At 49.3% G+C, this 20998-nt stretch overlaps 1 protein-coding gene across 7 annotated transcripts in view; it reads right to left on the reverse strand.

Annotated features, from left to right (window-relative positions):
- LOC118377951 (glutamate receptor 4-like) overlaps positions 1–20998 on the reverse strand; it is a 221545-nt gene that overhangs the window by 5021 nt on the left and 195526 nt on the right. The window contains exons 16-17 of one of the 7 annotated variants that reach the window (XM_052468011.1): positions 2868–2982; positions 1745–1882 (exon numbers count right to left, since the gene is read on the reverse strand). In XM_052468011.1, the coding sequence (XP_052323971.1) occupies positions 1745–1882; positions 2868–2982 (253 nt within the window). Of the gene's footprint in view, positions 1–1611; positions 1883–2867; positions 2983–16468; positions 16584–20998 lie in introns of those variants that run through there. The other 6 variants (XM_052468010.1, XM_052468014.1, XM_052468013.1 and 3 more) reach the window with 6 other exon arrangements.

Raw genomic sequence — 20998 nt, forward strand, 5'->3', positions numbered from 1 at the left:
ATGGGCAAATAGAACACAGACACTGGACAGAGGAACTAATGGACAGAGGAACTCTGCCTAAAAGGCCAGCATCCATCTTCACTGTTGACGTTGAGACTGGTGTTTTGCGGGTACTATTTAATGAAACTGCCAGTTGAGGACTTGTGAGGCATCTGTTTCTCAAACTAGACACTCTAATGTACTTGTCCTCTTGCTCAGTTGTGCACCGGGGCCTCCCACTCCTCTTTCTATTCTGGTTAGAGCCAGTTTCCGTAACAAAAATATACATTTCCAGCTACAATAGTCATTTACAACAATAACAATGTATTTCTGATAATTTGATGTTATTTTAATGGGGAAAAAATGTGCTTTTCTTTCAAAAACAATGACATTTCAAAGTGACCCCAAACTTTTGAATGGTAGTGTACAGTATGTACCCTGAACATATATAGATATGGAGACAACCCAGATTTGGCCCCTGGTGGGCGTGGCCGCTACTACAAAAAAAAAAATGTAAATGCACATTTATCTTCCAGTCAAATGTCTCTATTCCAGGTCGAGAGTCTCATCTTTCAGATACAATTGGAAGTAAAAGTCGGATGGCACCGGCGCCCTTATCGCCTATATCACCCATGTCGGTGGCTATCTTAGGTCGTACCGGTATGTCAGATTAGCTCAATCGGGCAATTTCCTAGCCACTGAGTATCACAGAAACATGACACTTTGAATGAATAACATGATTTCTTTCAAAACAAGTGGCTATGGATGAAATTGATCTAAATATCATTCAAAAAAACATACAAGCCTGTTTTATTTTGAAACATCAAATATGATGATAAATGTGTGCTTTAACAAATATATGCTTATTTTGGGGAATTTAAACCATTTACTTGTGTTACAAAAGGTTCATATATATATTTTTTACTGCTAGACCGACAGTCTCTTTGCAATCATTACCAATTCAGGGTAAAACATTATCTCAGTTGGCACTTTTAAGACAAAAATATGTTGTCACATTTAGGGTTTGCATCAATAAGCAGACATCCTCTATAAAGTGTTTTGTTGATTTGAGCGTATTCTTCTCTAACTGTACCTCATTTGGGATGTTTTGGGCATCTCGAGTTCTAGAACTCTGATAGGGGGCTTAACTGGTCCGTAAAACGCCAGTCCTCCAATGAAGCAGTCCTGCTGGTTTTCTGTTCTCCCTGATCTGGTGCCTAACTGGTCAATCAATCAATGACCTGCTAACCAAGATCTTAATCAGTCACTTGTTAGAACAGTGTTAAAACCAGCAGACACTGCAGGCCTTGAGGACAGGAGATGTGCACCAATGTTCTCAATTCTCATGTGCTGAATGTGTAGTGAACAGAGTATGGACAGAATGCAGGTGTATAACATCATCGTCATCATCTGCAGCCAAAGACGATGGAACCAATCTGCAACCTGCCCCCAGAATCCTCTGGGGGGAAGCGCTATACAACAACAATCAGAAAAATAAACTCAAACTGAAACATAAGAAGCTGTCACAACAGAACAAAAAGGAAACAACGTTCCACAATGCTTCACCACGGTCACAACACTGGTCGGCTGTTGCCAGAGGCTACACGCACAAGAAACTTCACACCAGCCCACCTATAGGAGGCCCTAAGTCCTACCCCTATATCTTGACCCCCTCGGAGCCGTATACGTTGTACCCCTCTCTATAAGTGGCTAAATTCTGGGTGCTGGGAGAGGGGCTGGGGCAGTGAGGGGGGCTAAGGTCCACCTTCATGCGCTTGGCCTCGGCACGCGACTTGTAGCAGAACTCGACCAGGGCCACCAGCATGGCTAGGCCCAGACCCCCCACCAGGATGTAGAAGACCCCAGCCACGTTGCTCAGGCTCAGGGCCTGGGAGGACTTGTCCTGGGAGGGGCACGGAGAGCACAGGTTTAGAGAGATAGACAGTGGCGCTAGTGAGACACAACAGGCAGCTTTAGAGTATCATCAACATCATGACTAAGTCTTAGTTATTTTTTAAAATCACAATAACATCTACTACTTTAACAACAACAGCCACTACAACTACTATGAATAGTCTGCTAGGGTAAGCATTTCTACTTCTGCCATCATAATAGCATATTACCTACAAGTGCATATAATACATCTATTACTACTACTATGACAGTACTACTTCATCTACTACATAGCTACTACTAATGCATGACTACAATTAAAGTAAATAAACATTTTAATGTATTTTTACAAGTATTAAGTATTAAGTCGAGGATGACTTGTACACCGTACCAATTAAACTATGTTCAGTCATTGTATTGGTCAGGCTTTTGGATGAGTGATGATAAAGTATTCTATTCAGACAGTCTTGGTGAAGGTCCCTAGGATTTTAAGAACTTCACTGGCATTCTTAAGAGTTCTCTGATGCTCTAAGAATGTCTCACGTGTTCCTCTAAAGACATCTGTAGTGTTTAAGGACATCTTAAATATTCCAAGATTATCTGTAGTTTTATCAAACTCATGATGTTTCAAAGAACCTCTCCACACTTTGACTTGTCTTCTACCCAGAGTAACCCAGATAATAGTAAACTGATTGGTATTCTGATATTAAGCCCATTATTATGAAGGCCATAACACATTTTCCAGAATTTATGCAGTATAATAATTGTTGCTTTAAAATCATATTCTAAAGGCAGATGTGGCATAGGCAGAAGACTAGCAGTGATACAACTAGAAAGGTATTCAACAGTAAATCAATAAACTATTATCATTTGATTATTTAGATTTAACTGATGCTAATTCTAATGCAAATCCTAGTCTCCAGGCTAATCTGGAGGCGTGCCTGTCTGTCACACAGTGAGGGTGTTTGGTCCCCCACTCTGCCCGTGAGACTGACCTTACTTCCCGAGTCCTTGGGTCCACACTCGCCCTTATCGTACCACCATTTGTTTTTCAGTTTGTCTAAGACGCCTGCTTCACTCAGTTTCAAAACCGCAAGGTTTACCGGGGTTCTTGGCGTGTAAAAATAACATAAATAACATCATAGGTCATGTTATTTTATGTTATTAGGTCACATACAGTCAGAACTGTCACATAAATGGTACTGCTTGGTAAAAGTGACCCAGTCTGGGTCCCACTGAGTACATGTGTGTATGCTCATTGGGGGGCTGAGGGGGGCGAGGGCTAAGCGAGCTACAGACATATGAGTGGGACCCCCCTGTATCACTTCAGGTAACACGTCCATACTGCCCCAGCCGACGCTACAAACGCAGAGGCAATTACTGTGAACACAGAACTATTGTCAGGGCCTGCTCACATTGGGAGAGGGGACTGCATGGGAACACTTACAGCACGTCATTAACAAGCCCTCAGTAAGAGATCTGAAAAGGAATCTAAAAGGCACCAAACAATAAAGTACATTATCTCTCGATTTCATCACATCCATCCTCCTCTCTATCTCTCCCTCTATTTTCTGACAGTCTTCTAGACCACACTCCTCTTTCCAGAGCAGACACTACCGGGTTCTAGACCACACTCCTCTTTCCAGAGCAGACACTACCGGGTTCTAGACCACACTCCTCTTTCCAGAGCAGACACTACCGGGTTCTAGACCACACTCCTCTTTCCAGAGAATACACTACCGGGTTCTAGACCACACTCCTCTTTCCAGAGCAGACACTACCGGGTTCTAGACCACACTCCTCTTTCCAGAGCAGACACTACCGGGTTCTAGACCACACTCCTCTTTCCAGAGCAGACACTACCGGGTTCTAGACCACACTCCTCTTTCCAGAGAATACACTACCGGGTTCTAGACCACACTCCTCTTTCCAGAGAATACACTACCGGGTTCTAGACCACACTCCTCTTTCCAGAGAATACACTACCGGGTTCTAGACCACACTCCTCTCTCCAGAGAATACACTACCGGGTTCTAGACCACACTCCTCTCTCCAGAGAATACACTACCGGGTTCTAGACCACACTCCTCTTTCCAGAGAATACACTACCGGGTTCTAGACCACACTCCTCTCTCCAGAGAATACACTACCGGGTTCTAGACCACACTCCTCTCTCCAGAGAATACACTACCGGGTTCTAGACCACACTCCTCTTTCCAGAGAATACACTACCGGTTCTAGACCACACTCCTCTCTCCAGAGAATACACTACCGGGTTCTAGACCACACTCCTCTCTCCAGAGAATACACTACCGGGTTCTAGACCACACTCCTCTCTCCAGAGAATACACTACCGGGTTCTAGACCACACTCCTCTCTCCAGAGAATACACTACCGGGTTCTAGACCACACTCCTCTCTCCAGAGAATACACTACCGGGTTCTAGACCACACTCCTCTCTCCAGAGAATACACTACCGGGTTCTAGACCACACTCCTCTCTCCAGAGAATACACTACCGGGTTCTAGACCACACTCCTCTCTCCAGAGAATACACACCGGGTTCTAGACCACACTCCTCTCTCAGAGAATACACTACCGGGTTCTAGACCACACTCCTCTCTCCAGAGAATACACTACCGGGTTCTAGACCACACTCCCTCTCTCCAGAGAATACACTACCGGGTTCTAGACCACACTCCTCTCTCCAGAGAATACACTACCGGGTTCTAGACCACACTCCTCTCTCCAGAGAATACACTACCGGGTTCTAGACCACACTCCTCTCTCCAGAGAATACACTACCGGGTTCTAGACCACACTCCTCTCTCCAGAGAATACACTACCGGGTTCTAGACCACACTCCTCTCTCCAGAGAATACACTACCGGGTTCTAGACCACACTCCTCTCTCCAGAGAATACACTACCGGGTTCTAGACCACACTCCTCTCTCCAGAGAATACACTACCGGGTTCTAGACCACACTCCTCTCTCCAGAGAATACACTACCGGGTTCTAGACCACACTCCTCTCTCCAGAGAATACACTACCGGGTTCTAGACCACACTCCTCTCTCCAGAGAATACACTACCGGGTTCTAGACCACACTCCTCTCTCCAGAGAATACACTACCGGGTTCTAGACCACACTCCTCTCTCCAGAGAATACACTACCGGGTTCTAGACCACACTCCTCTCTCCAGAGAATACACTACCGGGTTCTAGACCACACTCCTCTTTCCAGAGAATACACTACCGGGTTCTAGACCACACTCCTCTCTCCAGAGAATACACTACCGGGTTCTAGACCACACTCCTCTCTCCAGAGAATACACTACCGGGTTCTAGACCACACTCCTCTTTCCAGAGAATACAATACCGGGTTCTAGACCACACTCCTCTCTCCAGAGAATACACTACCGGGTTCTAGACCACGGTTCTCCTCTCTCCAGAGAATACACTACCGGGTTCTAGACCACACTCCTCTCTCCAGAGAATACACTACCGGGTTCTAGACCACACTCCTCTCTCCAGAGAATACACTACCGGGTTCTAGACCACACTCCTCTCTCCAGAGAATACACTACCGGGTTCTAGACCACACTCCTCTCTCCAGAGAATACACTACCGGGTTCTAGACCACACTCCTCTCTCCAGAGAATACACTACCGGGTTCTAGACCACACTCCTCTCTCCAGAGAATACACTACTGGGTTCTAGACCACACTCCTCTCTCCAGAGAATACACTACCGGGTTCTAGACCACACTCCTCTCTCCAGAGAATACACTACCGGGTTCTAGACCACACTCCTCTATCCAGAGAATAGACTACCGGGTTCTAGACCACACTCCTCTTTCCAGAGAATACACTACCGGGTTCTAGACCACACTCCTCTTTCCAGAGAATACACTACCGGGTTCTAGACCACACTCCTCTTTCCAGAGAATACACTACCGGGTTCTAGACCACACTCCTCTCTCCAGAGAATACACTACCGGGTTCTAGACCACACTCCTCTCTCCAGAGAATACACTACCGGGTTCTAGACCACACTCCTCTCTCCAGAGAATACACTACCGGGTTCTAGACCACACTCCTCTCTCCAGAGAATACACTACCGGGTTCTAGACCACACTCCTCTTTCCAGAGAATACACTACCGGGTTCTAGACCACACTCCTCTCTCCAGAGAATACACTACCGGGTTCTAGACCACACTCCTCTCTCCAGAGAATACACTACCGGGTTCTAGACCACACTCCTCTCTCCAGAGAATACACTACCGGGTTCTAGACCACACTCCTCTCTCCAGAGAATACACTACCGGGTTCTAGACCACACTCCTCTCTCCAGAGAATACACTACCGGGTTCTAGACCACACTCCTCTCTCCAGAGAATACACTACCGGGTTCTAGACCACACTCCTCTCTCCAGAGAATACACTACCGGGTTCTAGACCACACTCCTCTCTCCAGAGAATACACTACCGGGTTCTAGACCACACTCCTCTCTCCAGAGAATACACTACCGGGTTCTAGACCACACTCCTCTTTCCAGAGAATACACTACCGGGTTCTAGACCACACTCCCTCTTTCCAGAGAATACACTACCGGGTTCTAGACCACACTCCTCTCTCCAGAGAATACACTACCGGGTTCTAGACCACACTCCTCTTTCCAGAGAATACACTACCGGGTTCTAGACCACACTCCTCTCTCCAGAGAATACACTACCGGGTTCTAGACCACACTCCTCTCTCCAGAGAATACACTACCGGGTTCTAGACCACACTCCTCTTCCAGAGAATACACTACCGGGTTCTAGACCACACTCCTCTCTCCAGAGAATACACTAGCGGGTTCTAGACCACACTCCTCTCTCCAGAGAATACACTACCGGGTTCTAGACCACACTCCTCTCTCCAGAGAATACACTACCGGGTTCTAGACCACACTCCTCTCTCCAGAGAATACACTACCGGGTTCTAGACAACACTCCTCTCTCCAGAGAATACACTACCGGGTTCTAGACCACACTCCTCTCTCCAGAGAATACACTACCGGGTTCTAGACCACACTCCTCTCTCCAGAGAATACACTACCGGGTTCTAGACCACACTCCTTTCTCCAGAGAATACACTACCGGGTTCTAGACCACACTCCTCTCTCCAGAGAATACACTACTGGGTTCTAGACCACACTCCTCTCTCCAGAGAATACACTACCGGGTTCTAGACCACACTCCTCTCTCCAGAGAATACACTACCGGGTTCTAGACCACACTCCTCTCTCCAGAGAATAGACTACCGGGTTCTAGACCACACTCCTCTTTCCAGAGAATACACTACAGGGTTCTAGACCACACTCCTCTTTCCAGAGAATACACTACCGGGTTCTAGACCACACTCCTCTTTCCAGAGAATACACTACCAGGTTCTAGACCACACTCCTCTCTCCAGAGAATACACTACCGGGTTCTAGACCACACTCCTCTCTCCAGAGAATAGACTACCGGGTTCTAGACCACACTCCTCTCTCCAGAGAATACACTACCGGGTTCTAGACCACACCCCTCTCTCCAGAGAATAGACTACCGGGTTCTAGACCACACTCCTCTCTCCAGAGAATACACTACCGGGTTCTAGACCACACTCCTCTCTCCAGAGAATACACTACCGGGTTCTAGACCACACTCCTCTCTCCAGAGAATACACTACCGGGTTCTAGACCACACTCCTCTTTCCAGATAATACACTACCGGGTTCTAGACCACACTCTTCTCTCCAGATAATACACTACCGGGTTCTAGACCACACTCCTCTCTCCAGAAAATACACTACCGGGTTCTAGACCACACTCCTCTCTCCAGAGAATACACTACCGGGTTCTAGACCACACTCCTCTCTCCAGAGAATACACTACCGGGTTCTAGACCACACTCCTCTCTCCAGAGAATACACTACCGGGTTCTAGACCACACTCCTCTCTCCAGAGAATACACTACAGGGTTCTAGACCACACTCCTCCTCTCTCCAGAGGAGATACTACCGGGTTCTAGACCACACTCCTCTCTCCAGAGAATACACTACCGGGTTCTAGACCACACTCCTCTCTCCAGAGAATACACTACCGGGTTCTAGACCACACTCCTCTTTCCAGATAATACACTACCGGGTTCTAGACCACACTCCTCTCTCAAGAGAATACACTACCGGGGTTCTAGACCACACTCCTCTCTCCAGATAATACACTACCGGGTTCTAGACCACACTCCTCTCTCCAGAAAATACACTACCGGGTTTTAGACCACACTCCTCTCTCCAGAGAATACACTACCGGGTTCTAGACCACACTCCTCTTTCCATATAATACACTACCGGGTTCTAGACCACACTCCTCTCTCAAGAGAATACACTACCGGGGTTCTAGACCACATTCCTCTCTCCAGATAATACACTACCGGGTTCTAGACCACACTCCTCTCTCCTGAAAATACACTACCGGGTTCTAGACCACACTCCTCTCTCCAGAGAATACACTACCGGGTTCTAGACCACACTCCTCTCTCCAGAGAATACACTACCGGGTTCTAGACCACACTCCTCTCTCCAGAGAATACACTACCGGGTTCTAGACCACACTCCTCTCTCCAGAGAATACACTACAGGGTTCTAGACCACACTCCTCTCTCCAGAGAATACACTACCGGGTTCTAGACCACACTCCTCTCTCCAGAGAATACACTACCGGGTTCTAGACCACACTCCTCCTCTCTCCAGAGCAGATACTCCCGTGTTCTAGACCACACTCCTCTCTCCAGAGAATACACTACCGGATTCTAGACCACACTCCTCCTCTCTCCAGAGGAGACACTACCGGGTTCTAGACCACACTCCTCTCTCCAGAGCAGACACTACAGGGTTCTAGACCACACTCCTATTTCCAGAGAATACACTACAGGGTTCTAGACCACACTCATCTCTCCAGAGAATACACTACAGGGTTCTAGACCACACTCCTCTCTCCAGAGCAGACACTACAGGGTTCTAGACCACACTCCTCTCCCCAGAGAATACACTACAGGGTTCTAGACCACACTCCTCTCTCAAGAGTATACACTACAGGGTTCTAGACCACACTCCTCTCCAGAGAATACATTACCGGGTTCTAGACCACACTCTTCTCTCCAGAGAATACACTACCGGGTTCTAGACCACACTCCTCTCTCCAGAGAATACACTACCGGGTTCTAGACCACGCTCCTCCTCTCTCCAGAGGAGACACTACCGGGTTCTAGACCACACTCCTCTCTCCAGAGGAGACACTACCGGGTTCTAGACCACACTCCTCTCTCCAGAGCAGACACTACAGGGTTCTAGACCACACTCCTATTTCCAGAGAATACACTACAGGGTTCTAGACCACACTCCTCTCTCCAGAGAATACACTACCGGGTTCTAGACCACACTCCTCCTCTCTCCAGAGCAGATACTCCCGTGTTCTAGACCACACTCCTCTCTCCAGAGAATACACTACCGGGTTCTAGACCACACTCCTCCTCTCTCCAGAGGAGACACTACCGGGTTCTAGACCACACTCCTCTCTCCAAAGCAGACACTACAGGGTTCTAGACCACACTCCTCTCTCCAGAGCAGACACTACAGGGTTCTAGACCACACTCCTCTCTCCAGAGCAGACACTACAGGGTTCTAGACCACACTCCTCTCTCCAGAGCAGACACTACAGGGTTCTAGACCACACTCCTCTCTCCAGAGCAGACACTACAGTGTTCTAGACCACACTCCTTTCTCCAGAGCAGACACTACAGGGTTCTAGACCACACTCCTCTCTCCAGAGCAGACACTGCAGGGTTCTAGACCACACTCCTCTCTCCAGAGCAGACACTGCAGGGTTCTAGACCACACTCCTCTCTCCAGAGCAGACACTGCAGGGTTCTAGACCACACTCCTCTCTCCAGAGTATACACTACCGGGTTCTAGACCACACTCCTCTCTCCAGAGAATACACTACCGGGTTCTAGACCACACTCCTCTCTCCAGAGAATACACTACCGGGTTCTAGACAACACTCCTCTCTCCAGAGAATACACTACCGGGTTCTAGACCACACTCCTCTCTCCAGAGAATACACTACCGGGTTCTAGACCACACTCCTTTCTCCAGAGAATACACTACCGGGTTCTAGACCACACTCCTCTCTCCAGAGAATACACTACCGGGTTCTAGACCACACTCCTCTCTCCAGAGAATACACTACCGGGTTCTAGACCACACTCCTCTCTCCAGAGAATACACTACCGGGTTCTAGACCACACTCCTCTCTCCAGAGAATAGACTACCGGGTTCTAGACCACACTCCTCTTTCCAGAGAATACACTACAGGGTTCTAGACCACACTCCTCTTTCCAGAGAATACACTACCGGGTTCTAGACCACACTCCTCTTTCCAGAGAATACACTACCGGGTTTAGACCACACTCCTCTCTCCAGAGAATACACTACCGGGTTCTAGACCACACTCCTCTCTCCAGAGAATAGACTACCGGGTTCTAGACCACACTCCTCTCTCCAGAGAATACACTACCGGGTTCTAGACCACACCACTCTCTCCAGAGAATAGACTACCGGGTTCTAGACCACACTCCTCTCTCCAGAGAATACACTACCGGGTTCTAGACCACACTCCTCTCTCCAGAGAATACACTACCGGGTTCTAGACCACACTCCTCTCTCCAGAGAATACACTACCGGGTTCTAGACCACACTCCTCTTTCCAGAGAATACACTACCGGGTTCTAGACCACACTCCTCTTTCCAGAGAATACACTACCGGGTTCTAGACCACACTCCTCTTTCCAGAGAATACACTACCGGGTTCTAGACCACACTCCTCTCTCCAGAGAATACACTACCGGGTTCTAGACCACACTCCTCTTTCCAGAGAATACACTACCGGGTTCTAGACCACACTCCTCTCTCCAGAGAATACACTACCGGGTTCTAGACCACACTCCTCTCTCCAGAGAATACACTACCGGGTTCTAGACCACACTCCTCTTTCCAGAGAATACACTACCGGGTTCTAGACCACACTCCTCTCTCCAGAGAATACACTAGCGGGTTCTAGACCACACTCCTCTCTCCAGAGAATACACTACCGGGTTCTAGACCCACTCCTCTCTCCAGAGAATACACTACCGGGTTCTAGACCACACTCCTCTCTCCAGAGAATACACTACCGGGTTCTAGACAACACTCCTCTCTCCAGAGAATACACTACCGGGTTCTAGACCACACTCCTCTCTCCAGAGAATACACTACCGGGTTCTAGACCACACTCCTCTCTCCAGAGAATACACTACCGGGTTCTAGACCACACTCCTTTCTCCAGAGAATACACTACCGGGTTCTAGACCACACTCCTCTCTCCAGAGAATACACTACTGGGTTCTAGACCACACTCCTCTCTCCAGAGAATACACTACCGGGTTCTAGACCACACTCCTCTCTCCAGAGAATACACTACCGGGTTCTAGACCACACTCCTCTCTCCAGAGAATAGACTACCGGGTTCTAGACCACATTCCTCTTTCCAGAGAATACACTACAGGGTTCTAGACCACACTCCTCTTTCCAGAGAATACACTACCGGGTTCTAGACCACACTCCTCTTTCCAGAGAATACACTACCAGGTTCTAGACCACACTCCTCTCTCCAGAGAATACACTACCGGGTTCTAGACCACACTCCTCTCTCCAGAGAATAGACTACCGGGTTCTAGACCACACTCCTCTCTCCAGAGAATACACTACCGGGTTCTAGACCACAACCCTCTCTCCAGAGAATAGACTACCGGGTTCTAGACCACACTCCTCTCTCCAGAGAATACACTACCGGGTTCTAGACCACACTCCTCTTTCCAGAGAATACACTACCGGGTTCTAGACCACACTCCTCTTTCCAGAGAATACACTACCGGGTTCTAGACCACACTCCTCTTTCCAGAGAATACACTACCGGGTTCTAGACCACACTCCTCTCTCCAGAGAATACACTACCGGGTTCTAGACCACACTCCTCTTTCCAGAGAATACACTACCGGGTTCTAGACCACACTCCTCTCTCCAGAGAATACACTACCGGGTTCTAGACCACACTCCTCTCTCCAGAGAATACACTACCGGGTTCTAGACCACACTCCTCTTTCCAGAGAATACACTACCGGGTTCTAGACCACACTCCTCTCTCCAGAGAATACACTAGCGGGTTCTAGACCACACTCCTCTCTCCAGAGAATACACTACCGGGTTCTAGACCACACTCCTCTCTCCAGAGAATACACTACCGGGTTCTAGACCACACTCCTCTCTCCAGAGAATACACTACCGGGTTCTAGACAACACTCCTCTCTCCAGAGAATACACTACCGGGTTCTAGACCACACTCCTCTCTCCAGAGAATACACTACCGGGTTCTAGACCACACTCCTCTCTCCAGAGAATACACTACCGGGTTCTAGACCACACTCCTTTCTCCAGAGAATACACTACCGGGTTCTAGACCACACTCCTCTCTCCAGAGAATACACTACTGGGTTCTAGACCACACTCCTCTCTCCAGAGAATACACTACCGGGTTCTAGACCACACTCCTCTCTCCAGAGAATACACTACCGGGTTCTAGACCCACTCCTCTCTCCAGAGAATAGACTACCGGGTTCTAGACCACACTCCTCTTTCCAGAGAATACACTACAGGGTTCTAGACCACACCCCTCTCTCCAGAGAATAGACTACCGGGTTCTAGACCACACTCCTCTCTCCAGAGAATACACTACCGGGTTCTAGACCACACTCCTCTTTCCAGAGAATACACTACCGGGTTCTAGACCACACTCCTCTTTCCAGAGAATACACTACCGGGTTCTAGACCACACTCCTCTTTCCAGAGAATACACTACCGGGTTCTAGACCACACTCCTCTCTCCAGAGAATACACTACCGGGTTCTAGACCACACTCCTCTTTCCAGAGAATACACTACCGGGTTCTAGACCACACTCCTCTCTCCAGAGAATACACTACCGGGTTCTAGACCACACTCCTCTCTCCAGAGAATACACTACCGGGTTCTAGACCACACTCCTCTTTCCAGAGAATACACTACCGGGTTCTAGACCACACTCCTCTCTCCAGAGAATACACTAGCGGGTTCTAGACCACACTCCTCTCTCCAGAGAATACACTACCGGGTTCTAGACCACACTCCTCTCTCCAGAGAATACACTACCGGGTTCTAGACCACACTCCTCTCTCCAGAGAATACACTACCGGGTTCTAGACAACACTCCTCTCTCCAGAGAATACACTACCGGGTTCTAGACCACACTCCTCTCTCCAGAGAATACACTACCGGGTTCTAGACCACACTCCTCTCTCCAGAGAATACACTACCGGGTTCTAGACCACACTCCTTTCTCCAGAGAATACACTACCGGGTTCTAGACCACACTCCTCTCTCCAGAGAATACACTACTGGGTTCTAGACCACACTCCTCTCTCCAGAGAATACACTACCGGGTTCTAGACCACACTCCTCTCTCCAGAGAATACACTACCGGGTTCTAGACCACACTCCTCTCTCCAGAGAATAGACTACCGGGTTCTAGACCACACTCCTCTTTCCAGAGAATACACTACAGGGTTCTAGACCACACTCCTCTTTCCAGAGAATACACTACCGGGTTCTAGACCACACTCCTCTTTCCAGAGAATACACTACCAGGTTCTAGACCACACTCCTCTCTCCAGAGAATACACTACCGGGTTCTAGACCACACTCCTCTCTCCAGAGAATAGACTACCGGGTTCTAGACCACACTCCTCTCTCCAGAGAATACACTACCGGGTTCTAGACCACACCCCTCTCTCCAGAGAATAGACTACCGGGTTCTAGACCACACTCCTCTCTCCAGAGAATACACTACCGGGTTCTAGACCACACTCCTCTCTCCAGAGAATACACTACCGGGTTCTAGACCACACTCCTCTCTCCAGAGAATACACTACCGGGTTCTAGACCACACTCCTCTTTCCAGATAATACACTACCGGGTTCTAGACCACACTCTTCTCTCCAGATAATACACTACCGGGTTCTAGACCACACTCCTCTCTCCAGAAAATACACTACCGGGTTCTAGACCACACTCCTCTCTCCAGAGAATACACTACCGGGTTCTAGACCACACTCCTCTCTCCAGAGAATACACTACCGGGTTCTAGACCACACTCCTCTCTCCAGAGAATACACTACCGGGTTCTAGACCACACTCCTCTCTCCAGAGAATACACTACAGGGTTCTAGACCACACTCCTCCTCTCTCCAGAGGAGATACTACCGGGTTCTAGACCACACTCCTCTCTCCAGAGAATACACTACCGGGTTCTAGACCACACTCCTCTCTCCAGAGAATACACTACCGGGTTCTAGACCACACTCCTCTTTCCAGATAATACACTACCGGGTTCTAGACCACACTCCTCTCTCAAGAGAATACACTACCGGGGTTCTAGACCACACTCCTCTCTCCAGATAATACACTACCGGGTTCTAGACCACACTCCTCTCTCCAGAAAATACACTACCGGGTTTTAGACCACACTCCTCTCTCCAGAGAATACACTACCGGGTTCTAGACCACACTCCTCTTTCCATATAATACACTACCGGGTTCTAGACCACACTCCTCTCTCAAGAGAATACACTACCGGGGTTCTAGACCACACTCCTCTCTCCAGATAATACACTACCGGGTTCTAGACCACACTCCTCTCTCCTGAAAATACACTACCGGGTTCTAGACCACACTCCTCTCTCCAGAGAATACACTACCGGGTTCTAGACCACACTCCTCTCTCCAGAGAATACACTACCGGGTTCTAGACCACACTCCTCTCTCCAGAGAATACACTACCGGGTTCTAGACCACACTCCTCTCTCCAGAGAATACACTACAGGGTTCTAGACCACACTCCTCTCTCCAGAGAATACACTACCGGGTTCTAGACCACACTCCTCTCTCCAGAGAATACACTACCGGGTTCTAGACCACACTCCTCCTCTCTCCAGAGCAGATACTCCCGTGTTCTAGACCACACTCCTCTCTCCAGAGAATACACTACCGGATTCTAGACCACACTCCTCCTCTCTCCAGAGGAGACACTACCGGGTTCTAGACCACACTCCTCTCTCCAGAGCAGACACTACAGGGTTCTAGACCACACTCCTATTTCCAGAGAATACACTACAGGGTTCTAGACCACACTCATCTCTCCAGAGAATACACTACAGGGTTCTAGACCACACTCCTCTCTCCAGAGCAGACACTACAGGGTTCTAGACCACACTCCTCTCCCCAGAGAATACACTACAGGGTTCTAGACCACACTCCTCTCTCAAGAGTATACACTACAGGGTTCTAGACCACACTCCTCTCTCCAGAGAATACATTACCGGGTTCTAGACCACACTCTTCTCTCCAGAGAATACACTACCGGGTTCTAGACCACACTCCTCTCTCCAGAGAATACACTACCGGGTTCTAGACCACGCTCCTCCTCTCTCCAGAGGAGACACTACCGGGTTCTAGACCACACTCCTCTCTCCAGAGGAGACACTACCGGGTTCTAGACCACACTCCTCTCTCCAGAGCAGACACTACAGGGTTCTAGACCACACTCCTCTTTCCAGAGAATACACTACAGGGTTCTAGACCACACTCCTCTCTCCAGAGAATACACTACCGGGTTCTAGACCACACTCCTCCTCTCTCCAGAGCAGATACTCCCGTGTTCTAGACCACACTCCTCTCTCCAGAGAATACACTACCGGGTTCTAGACCACACTCCTCCTCTCTCCAGAGGAGACACTACCGGGTTCTAGACCACACTCCTCTCTCCAAAGCAGACACTACAGGGTTCTAGACCACACTCCTCTCTCCAGAGCAGACACTACAGGGTTCTAGACCACACTCCTCTCTCCAGAGCAGACACTACAGGGTTCTAGACCACACTCCTCTCTCCAGAGCAGACACTACAGGGTTCTAGACCACACTCCTCTCTCCAGAGCAGACACTACAGTGTTCTAGACCACACTCCTTTCTCCAGAGCAGACACTACAGGGTTCTAGACCACACTCCTCTCTCCAGAGCAGACACTGCAGGGTTCTAGACCACACTCCTCTCTCCAGAGCAGACACTGCAGGGTTCTAGACCACACTCCTCTCTCCAGAGCAAACACTGCAGGGTTCTAGACCACACTCCTCTCTCCAGAGTATACACTACAGGGCCAAAATTCCTGCTTTTACTGTAATTGCTCTCATATCTCTCTCTCAATTCCTCCCCTCCTCTCCATTGCTCCCCTCCTCTCCTTCTATCCCCCCTCGTTTCAGACAGAGGGGAGTGGAAGTAGGAGGGGGCGATGTGGTGATGTTCATCAGTGATCTGTGTGGCCGGGGCAGATGCACGCATTACTTCCCGAACACGGTTGTACCGCGGTCGGCGACAGAGAGGCTAACCTTGGAGTCCCCTCCCCCGCTGCCACACTCTCCCTTGTCGTACCACCATTTATTTTTCAATTTGTCCAACAGGCCCTGCTCGTTGAGTTTTAACACAGCCAGGTTGACCGCATTTCTTCAGAGGGATAAAACATAGTTGGTCAGAGGAGGGATGGAGTATCAGCCAATGATGAGCCAATGGGATGAGGAAAAAGGAACGCCAGTGATTGGTTGGAAGGCATCAGATTAGAGGACACAAACAACCCTCCAGACAACCCCCTCTCTTTCTCTTTCATCTCTCTTCCAGCTTTTACATCCAACCTTATTATAAAGACATATTTGAATATCGGTTACATATTGGTTACATTGGTTATGCCAGTTTGCTGTAGCTAAATCAACATATAGAGAGAGCCAAATAGCCCAAACCCCTTTCATTCAGTCCACCTTTACCGCATAGATAAAGGCTATTGTCTGAATGACGTGCAGCAGTGCGAGTAAAGGGGAGTGGTGGAGCCCTGGTTAAAGCCTATCTCAGTCCCCTGATGACATAGAGCTAACACCCTGCTGCTGGTGTTCTGGTCCCTGATGACATAGAGCTAACACCCTGCTGCTGGTGTTCTGGTCCCTGATGACACGGAGCTAACACCCTGCTGCAGGTGTTCTGGTCCCTGATGACACGGAGCTAACACCCTGCTGCTGGTGTTCTGGTCCCTGATGACACGGAGCTAACACCCTGCTGCTGGTGTTCTGGTCCCTGATGACACGGAGCTAACACCCTGCTGCTGGTGTTCTGGTCCCTGATGACACGGAGCTAACACCCTGCTGCTGGTGTTCTGGTCCCTGATGACACGGAGCGAACACCCTGCTGCAGGTGTTCTGGTCCCTGATGACACGGAGCTAACACCCTGCTGCTGGTGTTCTGGTCCCTGATGACATGGAGCTAACACCCTGCTGCTGGTGTTCTGGTCCCTGATGACACGGAGCTAACACCCTGCTGCTGGTGTTCTGGTCCCTGATGACATGGAGCTAACACCCTGCTGCTGGTGTTCTGGTCCCTGATGACATGGAGCTAACACCCTGCTGCAGGTGTTCTGGTCCCTGATGACACGGAGCTAACACCCTGCTGCTGGTGTTCTGGTCACTGATGACATGGAGCTAACACCCTGCTGCTGGTGTTCTGGTCCCTGATGACACGGAGCTAACACCCTGCTGCTGGTGTTCTGGTCCCTGATGACACGGAGCTAACATCCTGCTGCTGGTGTTCTGGTCCCTGATGACATGGAGCTAACACCCTGCTGCTGGTGTTCTGGTCCCTGATGACATGGAGCTAACACCCTGCTGCTGGTGTTCTGGTCCCTGATGACACAGAGCTAACACCCTGCTGCTGGTGTTCTGGTCCCTGATGACATGGAGCTAACACCCTGCTGCTGGTGTTCTGGTCCCTGATGACACGGAGCTAACACCCTGCTGCTGGTGTTCTGGTCCCTGATGACACGGAGCTAACACCCTGCTGCTGGTGTTCTGGTCCCTGATGACATGGAGCTAACACCCTGCTGCTGGTGTTCTGGTCCCTGATGACACGGAGCTAACACCCTGCTGCTGGTGTTCTGGTCCCTGATGACACGGAGCTAACACCCTGCTGCTGGTGTTCTGGTCCCTGATGACACGGAGCTAACACCTCTCCTCTCCTCTCCTCTCCTCTCTTCTCTGTCCTCATCTCCTATCTTTTGTCTTCTCTCTCTGCTCTCTTCCCTCTATTCTCTCTCCTATCTCCCCTCCTTTGTCTTCTCTCTCTCCTCTCCTCTCTCTCCTCTCTCTCTTCTCGCTCATCTCTCTTCTGTCTCTCCTTTTCTCTCTCAGCTGCTGTCATCAGTTTTCTTTGCCTCATTGCTTCACTCTTCCGATTGTGTCTGTTTGCCAGGGAGTATGTGTACCAAGGTGCGTGTGTTTGCGTGCATGACGATATATATACAAAATATGTTTTATTGTCACATCACCAGATAGGTGCAGTGAAATGTGTTGATGTACATGGTCAGCTATAGTAGTACAGCTCCCCTGGAGCATACTAGGGTTAAGTGCCTTGCTCAAGGGCACATCGACAGATTGTTCAACCTTTCAGTTACTGGCCCATCTGGCCCAATGCAAACAGACAGTCCGACAGACAGAGAGTTAGACAGATAGACAGTTCGAGAAAGAGAGAGAGTTCTCTTGGGTGGGCTACAAGCCATGGAACATATCACCATCATTAGAAGGGTATGGGAAAAGGAATGATGATACATAGACATCTCTCATACATATGTAGTTAATTCATATGATAATATCTTACTATTAATAATCATCTTTATCAAAATCATCATCATCATGTCAAATCAGTGCTTTGAATGGCTTGCCGTGAGCAGGGGCTCTTGCCTGACATGCTCTCTCCCGTAGGTTTTCCCATGATCAGGAGAAGCCATAGACAGCAGTCGATAGTCCCAGAATAGTAAGGGGGCCAGGTGGGGACCATCATCCACTGGCTGTCACTTTTCCCTCGGAAACAGAAAACCTTCATTTATCTGAGTGGAAAAGGAACCCTGGTAAAGGTGCAGGGGAGTGGGAGGACTTCTTTGCAAGGTGCACAGGGGGAAGTTATAGGAACATTATATAAAGGTGTCAGTAGTCCTGCTGCTATAGACACACACACTACAAATGTATGGATTTTGGTGTTTCAGGGCATCATCAATTAATTGGATTGTGGGAATTTGTTTCTTTTGATCGATTTGATGGATTTTATCTGCATTTTGGGGTGTTATGAAATAATTTGATAGTTTTCTGCTTTTTGTTCGCCCCGTTGGCCAGGCCCTTCAACATACTGTTTCCTGTGTGTCTATAAATTCCCCCGGGTGGCTCTGGGAGTCATGGCAATGCCAAGGTGCTCCGCCCCTCTCCACGGCATCACCATTAGTAACTTCAATCACAATCGGTCTCAGTCCAAAAACAGATAGTATCTACATAACACTCTGAGAATGGAGGAATGAGACAGTCAAGACACCAAACGAGTGGACACATTACCTGATCAGTGGCCCTGTCAAAAGAAAGAGTGAGTGAAAGAAGAGAAATGGAGAGAGAGGGACGGGTGGAGAGACGGACAGACAGCAATACAACAGAGCAATGGAGCTAACAAGCATTAAATACCTAACACAACAAAGACAGGGAGGGAGGGAGAAGGCGACGGAGAGGGAGACGGAGAAGGAGACGGAGAAGGAGACGGAGAGGGAGAGGGAGACAGAGAGGGAGAGGGAGAGGGAGAGGGAGAAGGAGAAGGAGACAGAGAGGGAGAAGGAGACAGAGAGGGAGAAGGAGAGAGAGAGGGAGAGTCAGACAGAGATAGGGAGAAAGAGAGGGAGAGAGTCAGACAGAGATAGAGAAGGAGATGGAGAGGGAGAGAGTCAGACAGAGAGAGGGAGAAGGAGACGGAGAGGGAGAAGGAGACAGAGAAGGAGAGAGTCAGACAAAGATAGAGAAGGAGAGTCAGATAGAGATAGAGAAGGAGATGGAGAGGGAGAGAGTCAGACAGAGAGAGGGAGAAGGAGACGGAGAGGGAGAAGGAGTGGGAGAAGGAGACAGAGAGGGAGACAGAGAGGGAGAAGGAGTGGGAGAAGGAGACGGAGAGGGAGACAGAGAGGGAGAAGGAGACAGAGAGGGAGAGAATCAGACAGAGAGAGAGAAGGAGACGGAGAGAGAGAAGGAGACGGAGAGGGAGAAGGAGACGAAGACGGAGAAGGAGACGGAGAGGAAGAAGGAGACAGAGAGGGAGAAGAGAGAGAGGGAGAGAGTCAGACAGAGATAGAGAAGGAGAAGGAGAGGGAGAAGGAGAAGGAGAGGGAGAAGGAGACAGAGAGGGAGAAGGAGAAGGAGAGGGAGAAGGAGACAGAGAGGGAGAGAGTCAGACAGAGATAGAGAAGGAGACAGAGAGGAGAAGGAGACGGGAGAGGAGAGGGAGAAGGAGAGGGAGACGGAGAGGGAGACGGAGAGGGAGATGGAGAGGGAGAAGGAGACAGAGAGGGAGAAGGAGACAGAGAGGGAGGTATCAGACAGAGATAGAGAAGGAGACAGAGAGGGAGAGAGTCAGACAGAGATAGAGAAGGAGATGGAGAGGGAGAGAGTCAGACAGAGAGAGAGAGAGAATGAGACGGAGAAGGAGAAGGAGAAGGAGAGGGAGAAGGAGACAGAGAGGGAGAGAGTCAGAAAGAGATAGAGAAGGAGACAGAGAGGGAGAAGGAGACGGAGACGGAGAGGGAGAAGGAGAGGGAGAAGGAGAAGGAGCGGGAGAAGGAGACGGAGAGGGAGAAGGAGAGGGAGACGGAGAGGGAGAAGGAGACGGAGAAGGAGACAGAGAGGGAGAGAGTCAGACAGAGAGAGAGAAGGAGACTGAGAGAGAGAGAAGGAGAGAGAGAGAAGGAGACGGAGAGGAAGAAGGAGACAGAGAGGGAGACGGAGAAGGAGACGGAGAGGGAGAAGGAGACAGAGAGGGAGAGAGTCAAACAGAGGTAGAGAAGGGAGAAGAAAGGG

Source organism: Oncorhynchus keta, chromosome 18, assembly GCF_023373465.1.
Source record: "Oncorhynchus keta strain PuntledgeMale-10-30-2019 chromosome 18, Oket_V2, whole genome shotgun sequence".
Classification (NCBI taxonomy): domain Eukaryota; kingdom Metazoa; phylum Chordata; class Actinopteri; order Salmoniformes; family Salmonidae; genus Oncorhynchus; species Oncorhynchus keta.